The 25,689-nt window shown below is 38.2% G+C and overlaps 1 protein-coding gene across 3 annotated transcripts in view; it reads right to left on the reverse strand.

Annotated features, from left to right (window-relative positions):
* The window catches only part of LOC122050980 (guanine nucleotide exchange factor SPIKE 1-like), a 41,635-nt gene that overhangs the window by 476 nt on the left and 15,470 nt on the right, over nt 1-25,689 (reverse strand). For 2 of the 3 annotated variants that reach the window (XM_042611865.1, XM_042611864.1), the window contains exons 17-30: nt 24,070-24,177; nt 23,883-23,920; nt 22,070-22,214; nt 20,937-21,063; nt 20,394-20,587; nt 18,942-19,072; nt 17,998-18,073; nt 17,807-17,917; nt 15,078-15,260; nt 14,449-14,592; nt 4,069-4,236; nt 3,647-3,994; nt 3,144-3,476; nt 65-1,291 (exon numbers count right to left, since the gene is read on the reverse strand). In XM_042611865.1, the coding sequence (XP_042467799.1) occupies nt 65-1,291; nt 3,144-3,476; nt 3,647-3,994; nt 4,069-4,236; nt 14,449-14,592; nt 15,078-15,260; nt 17,807-17,917; nt 17,998-18,073; nt 18,942-19,072; nt 20,394-20,587; nt 20,937-21,063; nt 22,070-22,214; nt 23,883-23,920; nt 24,070-24,177 (3,333 nt within the window). The remainder of the gene's footprint in view (nt 1-64; nt 1,292-3,143; nt 3,477-3,646; nt 3,995-4,068; nt 4,237-14,448; nt 14,593-15,077; nt 15,261-17,806; nt 17,918-17,997; nt 18,074-18,941; nt 19,073-20,393; nt 20,588-20,936; nt 21,064-22,069; nt 22,215-23,882; nt 23,921-24,069; nt 24,178-25,689) is intronic. The other variant, XM_042611866.1, reaches the window with a different exon arrangement.

The following is a 25,689-nucleotide window of genomic DNA, read 5'->3' on the forward strand; positions in this document are numbered from 1 at the left end:
AGCCTTGAAGAAGCAAGAAGAGGTTCTCGCATCAAGAGTATTTACAATAGTCGATTGTTATTACCTGCACTGCAACACTTCCTTGGAGTATCCTCTGTAGACTTTGAAGACGTGGGAGTTGATCATTTTCTGAGCTACGTGGCTCTTCTAGCTCATTTCTTAGAGCAGCTGTCCTGGTTTCTATCATTCCAATAGCATTTTCTACTGGAGAAAACTCCAAGGATTCGGATTTGACAACCAAAAGCCTGTTCACCAAAGCAGGAAATGAACCCTGAGTTTGGAGTACAGTTCGTCTTTTCCATTGATCCTCTAAGCCTCCTTGGGTCTTCCCATTTTTAGTAAACGGGGTATCAAACAAGAACCTGTCGAAAACCCTGGCCCGCACACTTCCAGTGGACAAAGAAAAAATTCTCTCCCTTCGACTCTCGAGGTCCTCATCCTCCATAACAGGGTCCACAGCTGTTATTTGTAGATAACAGACATCAGGTTGCAATTCTTCTGCATTGACTTGTCTAGAATCTGGTATAATATGCAGGGTATGACTTCCATCAATCTTAGACTCATATATGCGACTAAGCTTCTCCATTATGTCACCTAGACGAACATCTCGTGGCTCCCGATACACATACTCCTTCCTATCCAGCTTTCCAAACCGAGTTCCATAAAATCCAACTCGGTAGTAGGTGGCATCTATAAAAGTAATGGGGCTTGATTCCTGCTCAAGTATTGAATCATAAATACTGGAAAGGGAAGTGTGACACTTAGCAAGTTGGCCGTAAGCCCTCCTGCTTTTATAGACTGGAATTATGAGTTCCAAAATGTTGGCACAAAAATGATAAAGCTCCGCCTGTGAGAAAAGCTTGTTAGCAAGCTGAAGGTATTTAACTGCAGAATCCACAGTGAGTTTTGATGCACCATATCCTTCCACCTCAGCTGCAGATGCTTCAGAGGCAACTGCATTGCTAACCATAGGGCAAATCTTGGACAAAGAAGCTACATGTTCCCTATTCCAAACTGCATCATTCCTCCCAACAAGGGCCTGACAAAGAAAAGTCATAAGTGCAAGAAGCCAACTAAGAAAGGGAAAAACTGAAGCAACTCTCACCTGCATAATGACACCAGCTACAGCAACTGCACATTGAGCTGCTTCTGCACATGATTGCATCTCCTGATGTGCATCACATAGATGCAGTAACCACATAATGTGAAGGTCTGGAACAGATGCATAAGCCATCGCAAGCTTATGATAGCTTTCAGCAGCTGCATACCTATCTATGGTCATAACAGAAGCCTGTAATCAATCAAAATTAATAAACACCAAGAAGTGGATTCCCACTGAAATATATTATTTGTTTAACGATAATTGGCTGATCACTTATCCCTAATGGTTTGTTTACTTGGATAGAAGATATGAGGGGCTCACAAAATTATATAGCTCCATTCTTTATATACATATTTTTGTCAATTTCGCTCCTAATCTCTCATATCTTCCATCCAAGTAAACAAAAGCTCAAGCAGCTAGGAAAACAGTTAGTCAAAACATTTATAATCTTAACACTTCCACTTCAAATGCAGGAAAAATGATCCGAACTAGTGGCTCAAGTTCAACAACTGGCTTAATTGACAATATATATTTCTTAATTACTAATGTTAGCATGGTTCAAGCAATGGACGTCAGACTAATGTTACCAAATTAACTGGCTACTTTCTTATCTCAAACTTGGGTTGTTGAGGTTTGAGAAAGATATTGCTTTATTCATTTTTTGTTATTAACATAATTCATACACTACCATGCAGGAAGAACCAAATAACAATGGAAATCCTTCCACATAGACTTAGAGCTGTGAGATCCTATAGACCACCAAAGTGAGTTTGAAAGTGTTGATCAAGATACAATTTTAGGTTTGTGATTCCTACATAACAATTATCAATTATGATAATATCATCTATAGTAGCAATGACATTACCTTCCTGATAGGTAAGGTGAAACATTGATGATTATATGCTGCCATAGGTCACATAATCGAGCCTAGTTTTGATACCATGTGGGAGGACGACAATGTTAGGAGTCTTCTTTTATACATATATAACTTTATTATCATCTTTACATGTACATCATTGTGCATAGATATTTTAACAAATGCATCCCTAGCTATTTGGGCACAAATCCCCAACATAAGCAAACTCAGAACTACCATGGTAGGGATTGAAAATGATGTCCAACTAGAAGAGATGTGTAAATAGGGATAGAGGTCTCTTGTTAGAGATACGGTGAATTGTATCTACATGATATTGTTCCCTGGATAGAAACGAAATATGCATATGGATCGCATATCATGTTCCTGGTATTCCCACTAGCCACTTCAATAAGCACCCTTATGTGTGTTTCATGTTATTGCCAAAAATATCTGAATGTGGTGACAATTGAGTGTCATGGTGCTTCCTTATTCAATTTTCTGTCAATGCTTGACATTTTGTTAAAAAGTAATTTTGTTTTTGGTAGATAATAGATTCACCAAGTGGTTTGTAGTTGAAATTTAGGTGTTTTAATGATGTATTGTTATCTGTGAAAAATATGAGATCTTGGTTTTATTGATTTTCTGCTCGCGTGACATTAAGGCTTCAAAAGAACTTTCTTAATTAAAAATTATAATTACTGTTGTATTCTAAATTATTTTTGAGAATGAGATGAAGGTTATTGTGTTTTGCATGGATCTTCCTCATGCCCCTTGTTTCTCATACGGAGTCAAGTAATTGTGTCTTATACTATGTATAATGGTTTACCAAGACAATTCACTTTAACAGGGCATCTAAACTTGGGAGAAAATGTAGTCACACTCTTCTCTCTCTTTTTTTTTTCCTTTTCCTAGCAACATAAACTCTTTGAAGGAACAAATTGAGATTGGGAAACATCAAAATAGTTGAGAGGAGGCATCACTACATAATCAGTCACACTCTTCCATTTTTTCCTTTGGTAGCAACAGAAACTCTTCAAAAGAACAGAAAGATTTAGAAGGCATCAAATTTTCACAATAAAGCTACATATTCATAACAAGGAGATTCAAAATCAATCACATATGCAGAGTTATTGTTAATCGGCAAATTTTCATTTAAAAATCCAAGGGAAACAATTTAAATCATACCAAAACTGCATGCTCAAGGGCTGCATCAAGGGCCTGAAGAAGACTGTCTGACAAATATTTAACCTCTGACCAAGACCAAAGATTATCGGTTGAATTTTCGGAAAATGCCTCAAGTGCATTTCCAGGTAGTCCACAATCATTTATAAACTGCACAGTCATCGTGCAGTCTGCCATTTCTTCCAACGATTTCCTGAGACGCCGAGCTTCACCACTCTCTTCGAGACTGCCATTAGGCTTCATCTGAGTCACTTGTACATCGGACATCAACTCTGACAAGGTAATTGTCAGCATAACTCTCAGTCGTGTTGTATTCGTGAAATAGTAAAATGAATTCTGCAAAAGGAAAGTCAATATTAGGAAAAATTCAAATAGAGGCATAAGATTCATGAAGCTGATTCCAAATAGCTGGGACAAACGAGGCTTGATGACTCGGAGGATGAAGTAAATAGTAGAGTCCCCATTAATGCAAATTTGCAAGACGCCATCTGAAATAACCATCCTACCCTGATAAGTATCTGTAGTCCAAGGACAGCCCTTTTCCTGATGGAATCATTACGAAAAACTGCAAGGCGTAAAAGGTGAAATGCTATTTGCTTCAAGAAACGATCGTTCTCTCTTGCCATCAGTGTTGCTCCATGAACACTGAATATATTGTTCAACACAGAAAAGAAAGCTTTCCAAAAAGCCAATGGTTGACTCCGGGAAAAAAGACCCATCATCATGGATGTGATGCAATCTAGTTTCCCATAGTCAGTAGCAATACTTTGAGATGCTGCAGCAACAGAGAACTTGTCAGCAATCTCAAGAACTTGAAGACTGACTGCTGTACTCAAATTTTCTTCCCAAACTTCCTGCAAGATTTTGTAGGGTGCAAGAAATCATACACTCGGTTTGCAAAACAACAATTAAAAACTTAAAGACGTACCAACTTTTGCCTCAGTATAGGATGTAGAGACTCTCGCAAAGCTCTGGTTGTTGCTCCAATTCTAGAAGATTGTGCTTGTGCAAGAGCTTCCCTTAAAGAATATGGTTGGTTAGGTGAACTTAGCTGAGGACTGACCCTGTGCCATAGATATCCATTTTCAGGCGTCCCCTGTAGAAGAAATTTCAAATATATATTCAGAAGTATAAATCACTACATGATTTATTGTATTGGTTGCAACACTGATAACACAAGCAACTGCCATCCCACTGAACAATGTGAGAACATCACAGCTGTTTTTTATGAAACATCTAACTGGATGAACAATAGAAGTCAACTAAATAAATGTTTTATTCACTTAAGATTTTCATCAACTATAAAGTTTTAATGTGTATTGCTGACACCTGGCATATTTCAAACTGTTCCGAGAACAACTCAATGAGTTTTAATCTTATAATTACCTTCGACTCAGTTTGCTTACCTTCAAATGTAAGTCTAGTGATTATAAAGTCAATTGAATTAAAAAAATTGCAGGGATAAGATACAAAAATATAGTAAGGATTTCAACTCATGAAACCTACTTAATATCAAAATGAGTGTTGTGAATCAAATGTGAAAATTAGTTCTTATAGCATTCTACTGAGATTAATCTCATAATTTTTCAAGAACCATGTTAAGTATTATTCCAGTAAATCTGTATTAGAATTGATTTCTCCAAATTTACACATATATGTTTACATCTTGATTTCTATGACTTAGACATAACTCTTTGTTTGCTGGTGCAACAATTTTGCATGTCCTCTCTGTTGGTACAATATCCCTCAGGTCAAGGTTGACCTGGTTGACCAACCTTGAGTCTTGGTTTGGATTTGGATGTTTGACAATACAAGACTTCGATGATATGGACAAGTGCAGGTGCAGTTGTTCATGTGGGGAGATTGTGAAGGAAAGTCAAGTAGGTCAAGGTTCACTGGATACTTGACTGGAAAATCCTAGTGAGTGAAGCTAGGTGAAAGTCCTGGCGAGTGAAACTAGGCAGAAGGAAAGTCCTGAAAAGTGAAGCCAGGCAGAAGGAAATCTTTGTGAGTGAAGTCAGGTGAAAGACCTAGTGAGTGAAGCTAGGCAGATGGAAAGTCCTGGTGAGTGAAGCCAGGCAAATGGGAAGTCCTGGTGAGTGAAGCCAGGCACGAGAATCCAGATGGATCAAAGCTGATCAGACATCTGGTGTTGGGAAGTCCAAGTAGGTCAAAGGGATTGACCGGATACTTGGCACGAGGAAATCCAGATGGGTCAAGGTTGACCAGACATCTGGTAGAGGTTCAAGTGGGTCAAAGGATTGACCGGACACTTGGTGAGCGAGTTCTAGCAGGTCAAGGGTGACCGGATGCTAGGCATGATGTACCAACAGGTCATGATTGACCGGATGTTGGTTTAAGGGAGTTGGACTTGGTTTTGGGCAAAAATCAAGAGCTGGATCGATCAGCCGATCGATTGGCTCATGCCCAATCGATCGGGTGAGTCCCCGCAACAAGCATCCTCCCAATCAATCGGTGGATCGATTGGGGAGGAGTGTCGCGCGAACAGAACCCCTCTGGATCGATCGGTGGATCGATTCAGAGGTCCCAATCGATCGGTGGATCGATTGGGAGCTGCTGTTTGTGTGCGATAAGCCCTGGATCGATCCACCGATCGATCCGGGCATTTCCCGAGAGCACAGAGGCGCTCTGGATCGATCGGTCGATCGATCCAAAGTCTTCCCGATCGATTGGGAGCGTTCCAATCGATCGGAATCCGACCGTTGGCGTCGTATTTAGCTGCAGCGTTTGATTCCTTCGGTAGAACTTCCACGACTTTCATCTCCGATCCTTACAGTGACTCCAGCCACTTCTCCACAATTCTCACGCCGGATCTTGAGGGTTCTTGGAGGCATTTCCAAGTCAAGAGGCGGATCTACAAGAGAAGAAGAAATCTAGGGTTAGGGTTTTTCCGTGCAAATGTGTAAGCTTTTGCTTGTATCTTGTTCCTTTCCTTTTCTTCTTGTAGTGTGAACTTGTAGGGCTTCTCCGCCTTTGGTAGTTACCATAAAGGAGTGTTTTCATAGTGGAGGGTGCGTGAGTGTGTGGATCCTTGGATTAGTCACCTCTTGTGAGGTGGATACCAAGTAAATCCTCCAGTTAGCGTTGTGTATTTTGTTTCTTTGTATTTTCCACTGCATATCTTGAAGAAACAAGCAACGAAGAGCAAGACGAGCGCACCGAGCTATTCACCCCCTCTAGCTACATTTGGTCTCAACAAGTGGTATCACCGGAATCATCGTCGGAAGGGGCAAAGAGCTAGAGGGTGAAGAAGTTGAAGCAATTCTACAAGTCGAAGACTTCATCACAAAAAGTTCAACTTCAAATGGAATTCCGAGATGGATTCGGATTCAACACAAGGGTGCCTCCACCATTCACCATGATAAGTTTCGATCTTTGGAGATCAAGGATCGAGAATTTCTTGATGGTGGAGATAGAACAATGGTTTGCTCTCATGGAAAGTTTCGAGACTCCAACAAATTCCAAGGGCAAAGTCCTCAAGAAAAGCAAATGGAGCCAAGAACAAATCCAAAGATGTGAGGTCAATGATAAAGTGACCAAGCTTTTGGTCAATCTATTGCCTAGCCACATTCTTGGAAAAATTGGAGAGTTCAAGGATGCCAAGGAGCTTTGGAGCAAATTGGCATCAAGTCATGAGATCCCCTTCACTGTACCAGACCAAGAAAAATTCAAAGAGGGCGACTTATTGGATCAAAATAAAGAGCAAGAGGACTCCAAAGTTGAGAGATGCTCAACTTCTGAAGAAATGGAAGTCCAAGAAGCTTCATCTTCAAAGGAATGCAATGAAGAAGGCAAGGAGGGAGCATACTCTTTGTTCCATGTACAAGATGAGTATGAGGAAGCCTCCACCTCTAGGATTGAGGGGGATCAATTTTCATTGACACCGGATCAAGAGCAAGAAGAAGCCTCCACATCCGGGTCAAAAGAAGAAGAGGATGAAGAAGCTTCCACCTCCACAAGTCAAGACAAATCTATTGGAGGAAAATCATTTTCGGATCAAGAGGAAGCCTCTACCTCCGGATCCAAAGGAGAAGATGTCATCCCTACACATGAAGGTATAAATGTTTCAATTAAAAATAAAAATCATATTATATGTTTTGAATGTAGGGAACATGGGCATTATAAGAGCAAGTGCCCTAAATTGGCTAAGAAGAAGAGCCAAGTGGACCTAAAGGGCAAGGAGAAGTCCAAAGAGACCGCTCCCGGAACAAAGAAGAGCAAGGAGCACATTGTGTGCTTTTCTTACAATCAAAAGGGACATTATAGAAGCCGATGTCCCAAGGGGAAGAAAGCGGTTAAGGCTTATGGAGGAAGCACAACTCAAGGGGGAGCCTCAAGGTAAAAAGAAAGGTATCATTCATTGAGCCTACTCCCTTGAATAATGGTAAAAAGCATGCTAGTTCTAATTTTATCATTTTAATGCTATTTACCATAAGAATAGAAAGCATGAGAGCTTTAAGGAAAGCATGTGGCTCTACATGCTAAGACTACCACACCTAGGATTAGGAAGGTAGATGAAAATCTAGGCAAGAAAACAAAGAATTTTAGGTGTGTCTAGAAACAAAATGCTCATGGATTCAATGAAAACCAAAACTAAGGACTTAATGATGGAAAATCAAGTCTTGAGGTCAAGACTTGATAAATTAAAAAGACCCTAAAAGGATGGAAAATATCCTAAAAGGGCAAAATGAGCATAGCCTAGGTCTAGGAGTACAAAAGTCATCCAATGGTCATAGAGGTTTGGGATACAAACCTAAGGCTAAGAAGGATGTAATTTCTTACCATAGGGTTCCATATAGTTATGGAACCAACCCTAGGTGAAATGGTCAAGTCAAAAATACTAGGAAGGTTATTCCTAAGAGTATTTTTGCAACTAAGGTGACTAAGACTTTTAAGAAGTCTAACAAAGTCACTAAAAAGGTCACAAGGGAAGAAATCCCTAGGGTTGACCTAGAAAATGTGACCAAGACTTCTAAGAAGCCTAACAAGGTCACTAGAAAGGTATCTAGGGAAGTTATCGCTAGTGAGTACCTAGAGCATCCAAGGAGCACAAATAGGTTTTAGGTTCTTAGGAGCATTTTCTCTACCCCATAAATGGGTTAGAGGATGTCAACTCTAAGAAGAAGGGTAGTTAACCCAACTTTGAAGAAATTGACAGTCAAGGAACATTTTCAAGTTTATTATTAACCTTTGAAAATGAAATAGATTTATCATTTACTCTTTGGAAGAGTAAAATGTGCCTAATTACGGAGATATTGATTTTAATCTTAATTGGCACAATTTGGGAAAACATAAGAAATACCAAGTTGGGACTTTGGTATTTTCTTAGTAATTTAAGACAAATCTAAGCCTTAATTTAAAGTGCTACTCTTGTGGAAAAATGAAATATGCCAACACTTGAGGAATATGCTTAATTTCAATTGACATAAATTAATCAAGAGAATTAGAAATGCCAATTTAGGTTTTGGCACTTTCTTGAAGCACTTTGGACAAATCTAGGTTAGATTTTAAGTTAGCTAAGATTAAGGATACTTAGATAGCAATCTAGGTATTTTATTTATGCTAGTTTGCCATGTTTTGTTTGCCCATTATATGTCATGATATCATGATTATTTTTGCATTCATGCCTTATGATGAAAAACACAAAAATATCATGTCATGACATACATCCATCATGTAGTTATAGGAAATTCTCTTTTGAAAATTATTTCTTTTTGATGTATGCCATAACATTATCATGCATTATGTTTATTTCCTTAAAATTAAGGACAAATGACATTTATCAACAAGTGGTATCAACAAGTGACATCCTAGGTGGATGTTCAATATCCACAAAATGCCTAGATAAATATGCATGATCCCTAGATTAGGGTAAAACCAAATTTTACATCTCACAAAGACCTATAAGATGACTTGTATGTGTTTTGTGCACAGTAGATAAGTGATATGTTAGGATGATGAACAAAACTCAACATGCTGATTTAGCGCATTTCCTTGAGTTTTAAGTTCATCAAAACATATAGTTATGTGTTTTCCAATCATTGGGAAAACTAATGTACAAGTTATGTACATTGAGCCCAAGGAATATGGTTCGATATTGATTTTGAAAATATTTTTAAAATGATTTTGGAAAACCTTGGTGAAGGCTATCTTTTGATAGTAATCATCATTGAATAGTTAGACACAAACTTGAAGAAAACACTAAAGCTTTTGCAAGTTTTCAAGTTTATGCCAATCTTTGAAAATATGATATATTTTCATAGAAAATTATTTTTTCATGATAAAGTATACCCTAAATAATGTCTACACAAATTTTCACGATTTTTGGAATTTTGCAGATTTTTCTAGGGGTTTCTGAAATTCACTGAAAGTGTATTTCAGAACTATCAGGCCTTCAATCGATCACCCGATCGATTGAAGGGTGTCAATCGATCGGGTGACGATTGAGAGAAGGCTTCTTGCGAATAAAAGTCGTCTGGATCATCCAGCGCTTCTGAATCGATCGGTGGATCGATTCAAGCTGGTTCAATTGATTGGAACCCAACTCCAATCGATCGAAAATGCTGATTTTGGCTGGGAAAACTTATTTTCAACATTTTGAACCTATTTTAGTCTAGGTAACCATTCCAAACCCCTAAAATACATTTGTATACATAAAAGAGTGTTTTCATGTTGAAAACAAGGATGGATTGGTTAAGGAGACTAAGTAGAAGTTTATGTTGAGGTTGATTCAAATTTTGAACTTTTGAACCTCAAAACTTCTAAATTTGGGTTTCCTAAAGGTTTAGGGATTCCAAGTCATTGTTGGTGCAATGACGGAAGGTACGACCATGTCTTTAGGGAGGTACTCTTTAAAGACATGAAAACTAATTTTCATGAACCTTGGAAGGTGGTTAACCTTCTTTTAAGAACATGCTCAAGGTCGAGCGTTTGAACTTTAATGGGAGTGGATATCCTCATTGTTCAAGTGGTACAAGTTGGTATATGCCTATGGATGAGTTCGATACAAATGAAGGGTATGAGACCTTCATTTGGGTTATTGGACCTTGTTAATGCTAAAGGGCGAGCATTGATGATAATGAAGGGTATGAGACCTTCATTATCGAGTCGATCACAACGAGTGAAGTTGTGAACAACGATGAATAACTCTTCAGGGGGAGAGTCTCAAAGGGGAGAGTTTTCAACAAGTGAATTTGTTGATGTGTGCCAATAGGGGGAGAATGTAGGGTTTAAGTTAGGTCTTCATTATCTAAGAAGGAGTTTGCCTTCTTAATGGGAGAATGTAGGGTTTAACTTATGCCTTCATTACCTAGTGGCATGAAGGAAGTTGAGGCTATGGGAATTAGCCTAACTTAAATGAGGTATTGTCAAACATCAAAAAGGGGGAGATTGTTGGTGCAATATCCCTCGGTCAAGGTTGACCTGATTGACCAAGCTTGAGTCTTGATTTGGGTTTCGATGTTTGACAATACAAGACTTCGATGATATAGACAAGTGCAGGTGCAGTTGTTCATGTGGGGAGATTGTGAAGGAAAGTCAAGAAAGTCAAGGTTGACTGGATACTTGACTGAAAATCCTAGTGAGTGAAGCTAGGTGAAAGTCCTGGTGAGTGAAGTCAGGCAGAAGGAAAGTCCTGGTGAGTGAAGCCAGGCAGAAGGAAATCTTGGTGAGTGAAGCCAGGTGAAAGACCTAGTGAGTGAAGCTAGGCAGATGGAAAGTTCTGGTGAGTGAAGTCAGGCAAATGGGAAGTCCTGGTGAGTGAAGCCAGGCATGAGAATCCAAATGGATCAAGGCTGATCAAACATCTGGTGTTGGGAAGTCCAAGTAGGTCAAAGGGATTGACCGGATACTTGGCACGAGGAAATCCAGATGGGTCAAGGTTGACCAGACATCTGGTAGAGGTTCAAGTGGGTCAAAGGATTGACCGGACACTTGGTGAGCGAGTTCTAGCAGGTCAAGGGTGACCGGATGCTAGGCACAATGTACCAACATGTCATGATTGACCGGATGTTGGTTTAAGGGAGTTTGGACTTAGTTTTGGGCAAAAACCAAGAGCTGGATCGATCAGCCGATCGATTGGCTCATGCCCAATCGATCAGCCGATCGATCGGGTGAGTCCCCGCGACAAGCATCCTCCCAATCGATCAGTGGATCGATTGGGGAGGAGTGTCGCGCGAGCAGAACCCCTCTGGATCGATCGGTGGATCGATCCTGAGGTCCCAATCGATCAGTGGATCGATTGGGAGCTGCTGTTTGTGCGCGATAAGCCCTGGATCAATCCACCGATCGATCCAGGCATTTCCCGAGAGCACAGAGGCGCTCTGGATCGATCGGCCGATCGATCCAAAGTCTTCCCGATCGATTGGGAGCGTTCCAATCGATCGGAATCCGACCGTTGGCGTCGTATTTAGCTGCAGGCGTTCGATTCCTTCGGTAGAACTTCCACGGCTTTCATCTCCGATCCTTACAGCGACTCCAGCCACTTCTCCACAGTTCTCACGCCAGATCTTGAGGGTTCTTGGAGGCATTTCCAAGTCAAGAGGCGGATCTACAAGAGAAGAAGAAATCTAGGGTTAGGGTTTTTCCGTGCAAACGTGTAAGCTTTTGCTTGTATCTTGTTCCCTTTCCTTTTCTTCTTGTAGTGTGAACTTGTAGGGCTTCTCCGCCTTTGGTAGTTACCATAAAGGAGTGTTTTCATAGTGGAGGGTGCACAAGTGTGTGGATCCTTGGATTAGTCACCTCTTGTGAGGTGGATACCAAGTAAATCCTCTGGTTAGCGTTGTGTATTTTGTTTCTTTGTATTTTCCGCTGCATATCTTGAAGAAACAAGCAACGAAGAGCAAGACGAGCGCACCGAGCTATTCACCCACATTTCGGTCCCAACACTCTCCCCCTCCTCTCTTCTCTTTTTAGGCTCCGTTTGGTAGCGGTGATAGGATTAGAATCGGGTTGATTAGGATAGGATTAGGGGTAGGATTAATAATCACTCCTCATACCTAGGGATTGTGAATCTCACTTCTAATCAACCCTAATCCTACCCCTAATCAACCCTACCAAACTGCATATTAATAACTTTTTGAAAGCATAATCGTAATCCTATCACCCCTACCAAACGGAGTCTTAGTGTTTTATCACCTCACCAAGGCTGGTAGGCACAAATTCATGGATGAGTCATGGAAGACAGTCTTGCTAGTTAGGCCGAGTATTGTACGAACTGTGGCAATTTCGATTACTGACTGGAACAATGCAATCATGATATCATATTATGTCATGTCGATATAATTTTGATACTTATTTAATTGAATTCTTAATAATAACAATCAGCTTTTTATTGCAATTAATTAATTATTTAGATTACTAATACATAGTTATATTTGATGATTAATTTAATCACCTCATTTTTTTTTGACTAAATATGCTTGCAACTAATTAAGTTCTAATTTGTAAATTTAGTCATTTGTAAAATGTATAATTCTTTTGTTTCATAATGATTTCCACTTATAATACATATTTTTTGTTTAAATGAATGTATATTTATATGATTTTATGTAATTGTGTTTGAAATTTATTAATTAGCATTTAAAAAAATATACAATAAATATCACTTTATATTTTGTTTAATAATAAATAAATAAATCTCTCTTAGATAAATCTTATCTTGTTTTTTTCTCATTATTAGAGTGGATGAAAAATAGAGAAGTATCAAACTTTTTAAATTTTGGATGTAAAATATTGTATTTTAGGCTTAAATTAATTTTGTAATTAAATTTATTCAAATCTATAAGTATAGATTTTTTTTTTTCAAAATTCAATTCAACACACATTAGATTTAATCAAATTTTATATTTTATATTTATTTATTTTATTTTATTTTAATAGAAGGGGAGTCTTGGCGTAACGATAAAGTTATTGCTTTGTGACTTAAAGATTACGGGTTCAAATTTTGGAAATAGCATCTTGCAAAAAACAAGATAAAGTTGCATATAATGGATCCTTCCCCAAGACCCGTATGGCGGGAGCTTCGTGCAACGAACTGGCCTTTTTATATTTAATTTTTTTAATAAAATCAATTTTAATTTTTTTTAAAAAATTACTACTAATTAAGTTGAATTAGATTCATATTTCATTTTACAACGAGGAGATATGGTGATTAGGAGGATTAAGTAGGTTCAAATCGAGTCCAATTTAGATATATTTTTGCATCACACCTATCATTACGATTGTTGACGCGCAATGGCCTACTTCCCATCCACTGTTTCTCTTCTCCCATATCCTCTTGCTCTTGCTCAATTTTTCTTCTTTCCTATTTCCTTTCTTTGATTTTCGTTGTTAGCGCATGCCTTTTCTTCTCTTTCCTCTTTCTCTCCTTCAGGCTCTTCTCTTTTCTAGGTTGGTGCTCTCTCTCTCTCTCTCTCTCTCTCTCTCTTTTTCTCTCTCTCATTTTAGTGTTTCATCTTCTCCTCGTGGCCGTAAATAGATCAAAGATTAGTCTTGAGAAGAGATCCTTAGTCCTAGTCAATATCATTAAAACCATATTAACATTGGCAACCGGTATTTACTCTCTTTTTTTGATTTTTTTTCTTTTTATATCCAAGTTTCTGGGCCTTCTGTCCAACTAGTCCTAGAGGTGGGCATTCCGATCTCATAGACCGGCCACCGGGCAAATCCAAGATGTGTTGTGAATCTTAGCAAGGCACCCCAACGTCACTAGTGGTTCAAACTTCGTAGGCGTTTGGAAATGTCAAGCGTGAGATTTGAGCTCTAGTTGTATGAGAATGAGTCTTGCTTCTTACCACTGCGCCATGCCCCATGGGGCAACTGGTATTTACTCATGCTAACACAAACAATTGGAAACTTGAATGATATTTTAAGGTGTGATGGCGATCATCACTTGAAACCATAGCTCAAATCAGAAGGAAAGAACATGAAACCAAAACAAGAATAGAACAAGGTTGAGTAGAATTTATGAGTCAAGTAGGGCTTTTCAACCCCTATCCTAGGGTGGGAGTCAGGGCCCAAAGTAGGAGGCCCCCATTATGTGGTTTCTACAAAGGGTAAATGCACACATCCTTTTCCTTGCATAGAAAGGAGGCTATTTCCATGGCTTGAAACTTGATTGACTAGGTGGAATACCAATAGCCTTTTCAGTGATACAAGTCTACAATGGCGATTAGCACTTTTTTATAAAAAAAAAATGCACAAATAGAATAGATGGAATATTCCTTCATAAACAATGTAACCTACAATAATAATATATTAAGAGCAATTTTAAAAAAGTAAAACATACCCTAACTTCTTGACGAGATGCTTCAGATAAATATGTATTAATCGATGGTGAAAGACGATCGGAGTACTTTGGAGAATCATGTCCTTCATTGTCAGGGCGACGCGAACTACATCCCAATAACATGCTATCTGCTGGTTTCTTGTGCTGTAGACAAACAAAAGAAATAATAAAAATATAAAGGACCGACATTGCACTCGAACATCAATTATCACCCATACTCAGACGATTGAACAAGGAACAAAATTCAGTATAGAAAATAAAATTGGAAATATATGGCAAGCTAACCAGATTGGCTCAAACTAAATTTAGATTAAAAAACAAGAGAGAGAGAGAGAGAATCCAGACTAATACGAAACTTAGACAAGCATACTATCCCTAATAAACAACATTTGGTTCTAGAAAACTGAAAATTAGCAACTAGACATCTAAAAATCAGGAATGCTTGATAGCTAGCGAAAAGATAGTACCACTTTTAGGACACCCACGTTAACATGAAAGATGTGGGGAACACATATACCAACAAGGGAACAAGTAGAACCAAGCTTGCAGCATTACACTATTTGAAAAAAAGGAAACTTGTGAAGTAATGAAAGAATGTATAGTTTTGCATTAACAAGCATATTACATACCTCAAAGTGAACAAGACACTCTTCTAGGAGTTTAAAGAACAGTCTGGTTCGTGCTATACTTTGTTGCCATGCTTTAACAAGTGATGGACCATCCAAGTTCCTTATAATTTGCAATATGACAATTAAAACTTCACGTTTTTCAGTGGCATTTAAATTATAGAACACTGGCATCTCATCCAATATCTGCAGAATAATAGATCAAGTTAGATGTTGTGAAATAGATATTGAATAAGAAGCACCAACACATTTAAAAAATCTTCAGCACACCATGTGGAAAAATCTAAATCAATTGAACATGAGCATAATTAAATATGCAAGCAGATTTAATAACCTACGCATGCGATGTAATCCCAAATTAAACCCTAAGGAAACTATGATCCACTTCATTAATAGACATTAGGCCTAAAACCCGATGGCATGATAAGTTATTTGCCTAGACCTCAATATAACAAGTTTGCCATAAGTTGAAGAGATTGAACAATTTGTGTAACCTCCTACCTATGATTTGAGGCCCCACCTATGATTTGCAAGCCCCTCAATAGGAGATCAAATCCTCTGTCCCCAAATTTCTCTGTCCCCGTGTCCCCTTGTTGATCGGATGGATCAGATTACATCTCAAGGATGCCTTGCACATCACGAGGATATTACACACATCTTAAAAATGTCATGATGTCTTAAGATGTAATCTGATCCATCCGATCGACAGGGGACACGGGGATAGAAAAATTTGGGGACAGAAGATTTGATATGCCTCAATAGGTAATGTGCCTGCTTATAGGTAAGAGCTTGTTTAGATTTGTTTAATATGCACAAGGTCAATTAAATGGACAAACTTAATATTTCACTAAACTAAATGAATAAGTTTGAGAGCGTGTGTTCAATTCGTTAATTCATTAATGTTCATGAACAAATAGTATGAATTGTTCGTGAATAATAATATCCATAAGCAAAGCTTGTGAACCATATTCATCAACAAAACTCTTATAAAACTTACAAATAAAAAATATCTTATGTTATCGTTACTAACCAAGTCTTCTTCGGTCTTCCTCTTCCACATTTAATGTATATATTTGTCATAATTTCACATTGTCTAACTCCAACATTTATTGGTCGTCTAAATACATGCATGTACCATCTTAAACACCTCTTAGAGTTTTTCTTCAATATGTGCAACCCGACTTTCACTCTAATATTCTTATTTCTTATTGATCCATCATCGTATGTCTGCACATCCACCTTAGCATCCTTATCTCTGCGACTCTCATATTCTACTCGTGTGCTGAAGTCATTGCCCACTATTCAACTTCATATAACATAGTATGTCTACTTTTGTCAAACTTCCCTTTAAATTTTAGAAGTACTTTGATCACAAAGAACACTTAATACTCTCCTTCATTTTAATCATCCTGATTGTATTATATGTACAACATCTCTCAATCCCTCCATTCTTTTGTAAAACGATCTTAAATACTTAAAGCCCTTATAAATAATTCACCATCTCCTTTCTTAACAATTGTCTTACTACATCTAATATTGCTAAACTTAAATTCTATATATTTTATCTTTACTCTACTAAGCCTACAACCTTTCACTTATAGTATTTCCCACCAAAATTTGAGTTTATCATTCCCTCCTTCACGTGTTTATTTACGAAAGCAAAATCATCTACAAACAACATAATTTGTGTAAAAAGTTAGGGACTTATAGTTGATCCTTGATGTAATCCTATCTTTATAGGAAATGCTTTGATTAATCCACCAAGAGTCTTAACTTTTGTCATTGCATCCCCATACTAACCAACCAAACAAGCTTAAAAATATAGAAATTCAACCAATCAAACAAACTTGAATTACAAGCTATATAATATCCAAACAAACTAAACTCAAATCAAGCTTAAACCAAGCTAAAGCTCAACAAAAGAAACCAAGTCAACCTCGGACAACCGTTTCAGCAGCTTGGTTAATTTTAGTCTTAGGCTCTCAGCTTGGCTTGGCCCGATTAGCTTATCAAATAAGCTTGAAGAACACAAAACTTGGTTCATGTTAGGCACTACAACCAAAAAATTCTCTAGCTCGACTTGCCCTGGACTATCATTCAATGAGTAGAGACAAATGAATAGGAACCTATGAGACTATAAAACCCTGACTCCAATACTGCTATAGTTATCATCACATGGGTCACATAGCATCAAAGTACCCTCATAGAGTCTTGGCCTTAGAGTTTGAACACAACCTTGAGGGTGTAACAAAATTTCCAACTCTTGGTGGTAACTAAAGTGTATGAACACTTTAACAAGCACCAAGAGACAAATGGAGAGTGAAGAAGAGACTCTAAGACTCAACATAGTGTGTTGTGTCCTGTCCCTAGCCACATTCATCCTTCTTAATATTTGATAGATTGAATTACATACAACTAAATAGGCCAATAGCCAAGGAACAAATAAAGATATTTTTCAAATCCATAAATACAAACATGAATTATTAGTTTATTGAATCGAGATGAACACACGAGGAACATATATCAAATGTATTTAAAAGCAGTCTAAAATTCAAATTTATGCTTCTCAAGCTCTCCTCCCTAATGAGAGTAAATCAATTAAAAAGGAGCATCTACAACAAAGAACTATGGCTAGCATCAATATAGTAACTCAACTGCATTGCTAGCACACATGTTCATTTATGAGAAACTAGCTGAATGGAGAACATAGAGCAAGTTCAGCATTTGCCTACCTGTCCAATAAAAGGGAAATACAACTGAGCAATATATAACTTATCCTCCTGTTTTTGGTAACGAGAATCAAACTCATGCTTGCACATTAGAACCACTAAGATGCGAGCTGCCTATATATCCAAACAAAGGAGTATAAGGGGAAGCTCAACATTGATCGTGAAGAATTAAAAAATCAATGAAAATAACATACTTTTGCCCTCTGTGATAAATCGTCATGATCCAAGGTGAGGAATATTTCCTGGATTAGAACTGATGAAAGGTAATTTCTGTAAAAATAAATTATTTTAGAATCATCAGGTTAGATATCAGATGCTAAAAAAACCAATCTCTTTGATTATCAGGTAATTTAGAAGTGCACAGTTCCAAATACACCATGTGTCCAGGTTTTTCAGTCTAATTGGTTTACCGGAGCATGCCTGCATATAATTTTATGTTATGTTCTTAGTAAAATTTCTGTCTTAAGTATAAGCCTAACATTTTACAATCAAAATCTCTACACTAGGATTAAGAAAATATGTAGTCTATGCATCTCTCCTAGAAACAACCTCTTGTAAAAAGCAGGGTAAGGCTGCATACAATGGATCCTTCCCCGGGACCCCGCATAGCAGGAGCTTCGTGCACCGGGCTGCCCTTTTTTTTTGTAGTCTATGCATCTCGGTATCACTATCAACCATCAAATTGGCAATAAAAGAAGGGAATGTATACATCATCATCACCCATCAGATTGACAATAATAGCACCCAGTCAGGTACATATTGTGGAAACTACTTGCAGTAATGCATGCCGGGATAATTTTCCATTGTTTCCAGTACAAAAAATCTTCAATATGTTAATACACAAATCCAAAAGTATATTTAAACTTAGGATTTTGACAAGTAAACAGGAAAAAAAGGTAAACTTAAAAATATAAAAAATGACCCAAAATCCTGGACAAAAATTTATGATTTCTAGCATTTTTGAATTTAAGTCAGAACAATTAAAAAATCTATGAAAAATCTTGAATCATATATTAATAGGAACATCTTCCTGGCATCACATTCCTGAACATTATAAACGGAAAAACGCCAGCAGATTGGAGAAGCATTAGGTTTGATATCAATCTGTAAAGAATGTAGTTACAGATACTCATTCTACCTATCTGAAGGATCTCTCCCAGGCATCTCCACAAAGAGATCGTGATCACATATGATTTGCAAAAATGTTAGCTTGCAGTCATGCAAAACTGATTGGCAAACACCAGCAAACTTGTCAATATATAATGAAACCTGCAAACCCATAAAGAAAAAGTAAATTAGAATGGAATAAAATCATATAGGGATATGGGTAAAATGTACTTTTGGAATTTAGAAAAATGTGCAGAAATAGGCTAGATCAAATGTCACTTAAAATATTTGTTACGGTCATTTCATTAACTAGGACAATCACAAATTATGTGAAGTAGTGTATAGAAACCTATATACGAAAGGATTTATTCCTGTACGGATGACTCATCATAAGAAAACCATATTCAATGTTAGAAAAAATAGGTTTAATTATCAAGTATTAGGAAGAATGAATTTTATTCACGTCTTTTATTTAACCTAATCTTTAGAAGAATTGCTATTTACTTGTGTATAAATATGTGGATTGTAATTCCTTTTGACATACAAAAAATTTCCTCTCAACTTAATATCAAAGCTTACTCAGGTCATCCCCATTCTCTTGTTTCAGCATTTATGTCACTTGATCCATCTCCCCCAATTCCAGGGCAAGTCCATTACCATGTCCCACTGCAAAGAACAAGATCTATCTCATGATTTCACCTACATTGACAGCATCATCAAGCGTTGTGTTGCCTCCCTTAACACTGTGTCCAAAAGCACTAATAACAACAAGAACCCATGCACAGTTACATACTTCTGCTTCACCGGCAACTTCCTCCTCTTCTGACTGCACATGTTGTCCCAGGACTCTTTGTCTTCGCATGTCACAGTTCCACCATTACGACATCACCTCTGTGGCTCCGCTGCGCCACATCCACCATATCATGCCACCAAACCTTACCACATAGATCGGCATGGCTCTCCTTTTGTCTAGACGTTAATTCTCTAGGTGTCTCTTGAAAAGAGGCTCACATAGTGATGCTTGGACTCTTAAGAGGTTAGCAGCATAGATCATTGAAGAGGTTAGTGACTATGCCTTGCAATGCTTTTGTTCTATGCGGGGACAGAACAAGAAGCCGAGAGTTGGAACAGAAGAAAATGCGCAAATGACACTATGCGTCAGAGAGGTTCAATGCGCGAATGACACTATGCGTCAGAGAGGTTCGGCACCAACAGGAACTTACAAAGCGGAAGAAAGAATCAGCACACCATGTATCGGGAATTATTTCTCATGATCCCTAGGTAGCCCACTTCTACCGACCGATATATAAATTGTTGATTCACAAGAAATATTACATTACACCCTTACAATTTTATATATTTACAACTTGATCCATAACACCAAAACAATCCCAATCTAAAGGAAAGATTGTTTATTCATGCATAACTCTAGATTAAAAAACAACCACCGTGCAAAAGAAAAGAGAACAAGGAGCTAACATACCAGTTCAAACACTTGTCGTGGCTCAATTATGGACAACAAGTCATAACAAAAGAAAGCCAGACAGCTATTCAAGCGTTTTGCTAAGCCTAAACCCTTTTTGCAACGTTCGTGAACCTCTGTCAGGAGGCAATCATAAAGCTGTATGATACACCGAAAAACACCTTCCTTCAACTGCAAGGGTGGAACATCTTCGCCTAGATGAGATGTAGCAATGTAAAACATTGGTGAAAAGCCTCATGCCACAAATTGAACTTTCTGTTTATAACATTTTCCACAGCAAAGATATTTAAAAAGTCAATCGCGCATGACAATTAGGCATTGCACATCTATGACGCATATATGCAGGAGATGGATCTACGACTACTGCACAAAACAAAATGTAGATGGCTGGGAGTTCGACCTATCACTTAAGCTATGTATTAAATTAGGCAGTATAGCATGGGAACCCTCAGAAAATTAGTAACATTCAAGGCAACATTGCTTGCTTTACATTGCTTGTAACAAAAAAAAATGACATAATGTTCTTGAATATCATTGGAGTACCTGAAGGAAGACTGTGGTAAAACAGACGACTTTGTTCTAAGGCCATTGACTTCACAATCAATTCCAAGAAGAACCATGCCATTGCCAACACATCATCATAAACAGGCCCAACTCTATAGCCTTTGGCCTGTGGAACAATAAATGAGAGTGTCCATCATAAATAATGACTAAATGAAGTAAAATAGTGTTCTAACAAAGTGCATCTCTAGCTCAACATAGCAAACTCTGGAAAATACAGGTGAGCAACTAACAAGAAATGCTACTGAATAATACAATATAGCTAAGATAAAGTTAGCTAAAGATACGCATACAAAAGACGGCAGGTAGAGTTTCATGTATAAATAGTTAACTGAATTTGAAGTTTGCATTCCTAGATGGAACAAATATTTAAACTTCATCCAGTAAGTTTATTGTGCTATGGTTCATATCGACTTGTGCCATTAAGTTTGTGATGATTTTGTATAGTGATAATTCCTAATAATAAATTAGGATGTGGGTGATTATTATATGTTGTGCTAGAGGTGTTTCTATATTGTATTAAATTGTAAGATTTGTATTTACAAGAAATATAGAAAAACAAGGGAAATTCAGCCAAAAATTTCTATAAATTTTGTTTTAGAAAATAAAGGAACAAAATTTCCATGTGGTGCGAGGACTTAGTTTTCCTGAGGAAGAAACCTCTAGCTACATGATACTTTAAGGAGAAAAAGGATATGCGTCAGCTGGTTGGAGAATTCAAAATGGCATTCACACCTCACATTTTAAATCTAAGTAAATCTTATGCAGAACATCAAAGCAAAAAAACTAATAACCCATTCAACGAAAGAATCAAAAGAATCTTAATTTTTTGAATCTAAGATAAACAGTATATTAGTAAGTCAAACAGATATTCATGTTCAGCAATCAACATAGTTCTTCTATCTTAAATGCATGAAGGAACTAGTTGGCAAGTACTTTTTAAAATAACATACCCTTGGGCCTTGAGAATTGCTTAATTGTTTTGAAAATCACATAATATTTCCAAAAAAGATAAGTTATTCCAAGAGATTGTAAAAGTGTGATTCTTATACTAGCTATTACACTATGCAAGATATTTAAGCAAATATAAAACCTAAATTACCAATTATTGTTACCTTACTGCGTGCCAAGCTACCCCACACTGTAGACAAACCAGCATAAACTGGTGCTTGCCGACCACCAAAATCATTAAATGCATAGTCAACATATTTCACAAGAAAACTATTTCGATCAGCTCCATCAGATGATTCTTGTTGTACCCTGCACAATGATCCATAAATTTTAATGTAAACACAGGACCATAAAATATTTTTCTCCAAAGAGGACCAAAAAATACTGAATCATTTAGTAAATGGATAATTACGTATCGGTTAAGGGATAGCTACCTTTCAAATAGTAAAGTTCATTAGACGATAAATTCAGAATCAAACTGAAGATCGTCACTGCAGATAATGTCATAGTCACTAAATATTTGTATGCTATAAGCATGTTTTTTGCCAGGGCAATAACCTAAGCAGGATGTAACCAACATAACAGATATGGAATTAAACATATGTGATCCGGCGGTAAGAATGGGGGACCCATTTCCTGAAGGGTCTCAGCTTGAGGACCGATGAAGGGCTGACTAAGCGGTTAATGGCCACGTCGAGTAGCTGAGTAGGTCCGAGCGGAGCTAGAGATAACCCATCCAGGGGCTTGGGTTTCCGACGCCAAGGCAGGAGGATCGAAGGGCCGAGCGGAAGTTCGCTCGGCTGGAACCGAAGGGCCGAGCGGGTCGCCCGTTCGGCCAAGATAAGGGCGAGGGTACAAAGGTGGCCGAGCGGCCTATGCGCTCGGCTCGGGATATGGGATATCAGCAGAAGCATGTCTGATGATTAGGCCGTACACAAGATCGCACGATGGAGGATCTTGCCGTCACATCATGGAAAGGTTGATACAGTAGCAGTATGACCTCATGGACGTCTTCCTGACAGATCCATATCTGGGCATGGCCCTTCTGACAGACCCATACCTGGGCATGGTCAAAAGCAGGTGGTTGCTTTGATTGGCGCGCCCAGGCTTCTTTGAGAGGTCTATATAAGGTCTCCATTTCTTCACCAGAGGTACACGAGTCTTCTACTTAAAAGCCACTTCTTTGCTATTTCCTCGCCTGACTTGAGCGTCGGAGGGCCGTCGCCGGGACACCCCTCCCGGCTCGGTTTTGCTGCAGGTTCGCCGGAGCACTTGAGGATCCAGTAGAGAGCGCCACGTCCCCAGCGTTCGTTGACCCCTGGTTCGGACAGGATCAATATGATAAACCAATTTGCATGAACATTATGAGGTCACACAAATTCACTTGCGTATCACTAGAGAAAATGTTGGTGCAATTGGCCCAAAGTGGTCCAGTGCAACAAAGGGTTTAGGTTAGATATGTGTATTTGAATGTGCAAGAACTTGATGGATACACACATAGAGACAACTTGGCGCAGCCAAGGTCATGGTTATCTGATGGTTCAAGATCTGTTGAGATTGGAGAAGGATGATATAAGACGTTTGAAGGACCATGGGGCGAGGAGCATCAAAGTGCAATTATGTCTAAGTAGCGGACAGCGGACTACATAAGTGGAGCGTGAAGGGTGGCATGGGGAGAGAGCCAAAGGGTTCAATGTATCCAAGGGACGCTAAGCTTGACAAGAGATGGCTAAGAAGCGGACTATATAAGTGGAGCGTGAAGGATGACATAGGAAGGGAGCTAAGGGCTTAGAGCATCCTATTGGTACAAAAGTATCTTTTTGGAAAAATCTAAGAATCAATCCAGATTAACTTTAATATTTTCAACTATGTTACATCACGAAGTACTTTATGGACAAAACTGCTCCATTCGAATGATAAAATGGATTCAAAGATAGATGTGAAGAAACTCTAAAAAAGATTTTGATGCATACACACCTGGTTAGAATGTTAACCATAGCTCGAAATGCTGCAACCTAAACAGATAAAATTGTGTTCAAATTGATTGCATGGCAAAAGAAGAAGAAAAGAGAACACTTTCAGCTAAAAATAATGGTCTTTAGATTAAAGATCCACTTGTGCAATCAACCATTTATGTCCACAAGGCAGAGGGGAAAAAAAGAACCTGCAGGGTTTCACCACCATCACCAATAAGATGGAGGAGCAAATTAAGTATTGGTTGGAGAAACTGTAATAAGGCAGTGGAGTCAACATTCTTTAAGCTGTTAATTGCCTGCATACTCATCAGATACAAACAGGAAATCAGAAGAGAGCCAACAAATGAATGAACAATTTGTATTAAAAGGTTTAAAATGTTATATTGATGAATAATAAAAATTCAAAAAATAAACAGAGGCAAAGAGAACTACCATGGGTAATCAAGATGGATCTCCATTATGCCTAACATAGTATTAGAGTAACCATTACATGATACCAATCCATGCAATTTCGATCTTCGTTACAATCAACATTCACCAATGATATGTAGGCTCAATTTCGTCTCTAATTCAAATACCCATTGTACCCTCCTACTCACAAGCACTGATAACTTCCTGCTATAGGTTGTCACACAATGTTGCTCTTCCCATACGTGATGCCTGCGACCGAGAACCCTTCGCTGAGAAACCCCACGTGCATCGCCTCCCCGCATGTCATCTCCTTGAATGATGCCTCCCTGCATGACCCCTCTCCCACACTACAAGGATTCTATTGATATTATCTATTCTAAATCAGCCTCTTATCTACATGGAACATCCTCTGGCGTTGTTATCTCTTTCGACACCATTCCTAACTAATGCTCGCTAAGAGGGAGTAGAAATATGAATGAGTTCCTCTCCTCTTGACCAACCAGCACACCATTGCCAAGTTATTTTGCTATATAAATCTTCTATCAAGTTATTTATGAATTTCTGCACATTCATCTTCTGTCTAGATTTGGTCAGGACTGTTAAGGAAGAAGAAATCTCTTCTTCCTCTTTCTAGCTAGAATTTTTTCCTTTAAATAGTAGCACTATTAATGCACTTTTTCCAATGTACCCACTGCAAACCTTGGCAGCAACTGCTACTCTGATGTCAAGTAGTTGTTTGCCTTCATTGGTGAACATGACGTGAGTACTTGATGGTGAAAATTTTGGCAGTACAAACCCAACAGTGTGAGGTCATGGAGGTTGGTCCAGTGGATAGAACAAGCCAAAATGCAACCACTATAGATACTTTCTCCATGTCAGGATATCTGCTACTCCTGTGACTATTCATGAGGCCATCTCAAATCCTCTAGACACCACACATGGCACAGTCAGCAACAGCTAGTTAAGAGTTAGGATAGTCCAGCTCCTGCAGATCATTTCATCTCCTCTAGCTCTAACTCCACTATCAATTCTTATTAACATGTTGTGGCAAATGCCTCCTCTCAGTTAAACATCTTATATGTTTGAATTAACATGTTGCGAAAGATGCCTCTTCTCAGTTAAATGTCTTACCTCATATAGGTAGGTACAAATCCGCTTGGCCTTCTAACTACATCCTTACTCAAGCATCTCACACAAACATGTTTAGTAACATCCATTTATTCCTTAATTTTATATCACTTAGTTCTTATATCAACGTCATGTTTTGTCAATGGTTCTTTCTCAATAGCAAAAGGCTTCAGACAAGTTTTGTTAATCTATCTTTATCACTTTCTTTAGTTTTTTATGCGACTGATTTGCCAATGAATTTAGTATAGTCAGTAAGTTTACTAAATATT

The sequence above is a fragment of the Zingiber officinale genome, chromosome 3A (genome assembly GCF_018446385.1).
Source record: "Zingiber officinale cultivar Zhangliang chromosome 3A, Zo_v1.1, whole genome shotgun sequence".
Lineage (NCBI taxonomy): Eukaryota > Viridiplantae > Streptophyta > Magnoliopsida > Zingiberales > Zingiberaceae > Zingiber > Zingiber officinale.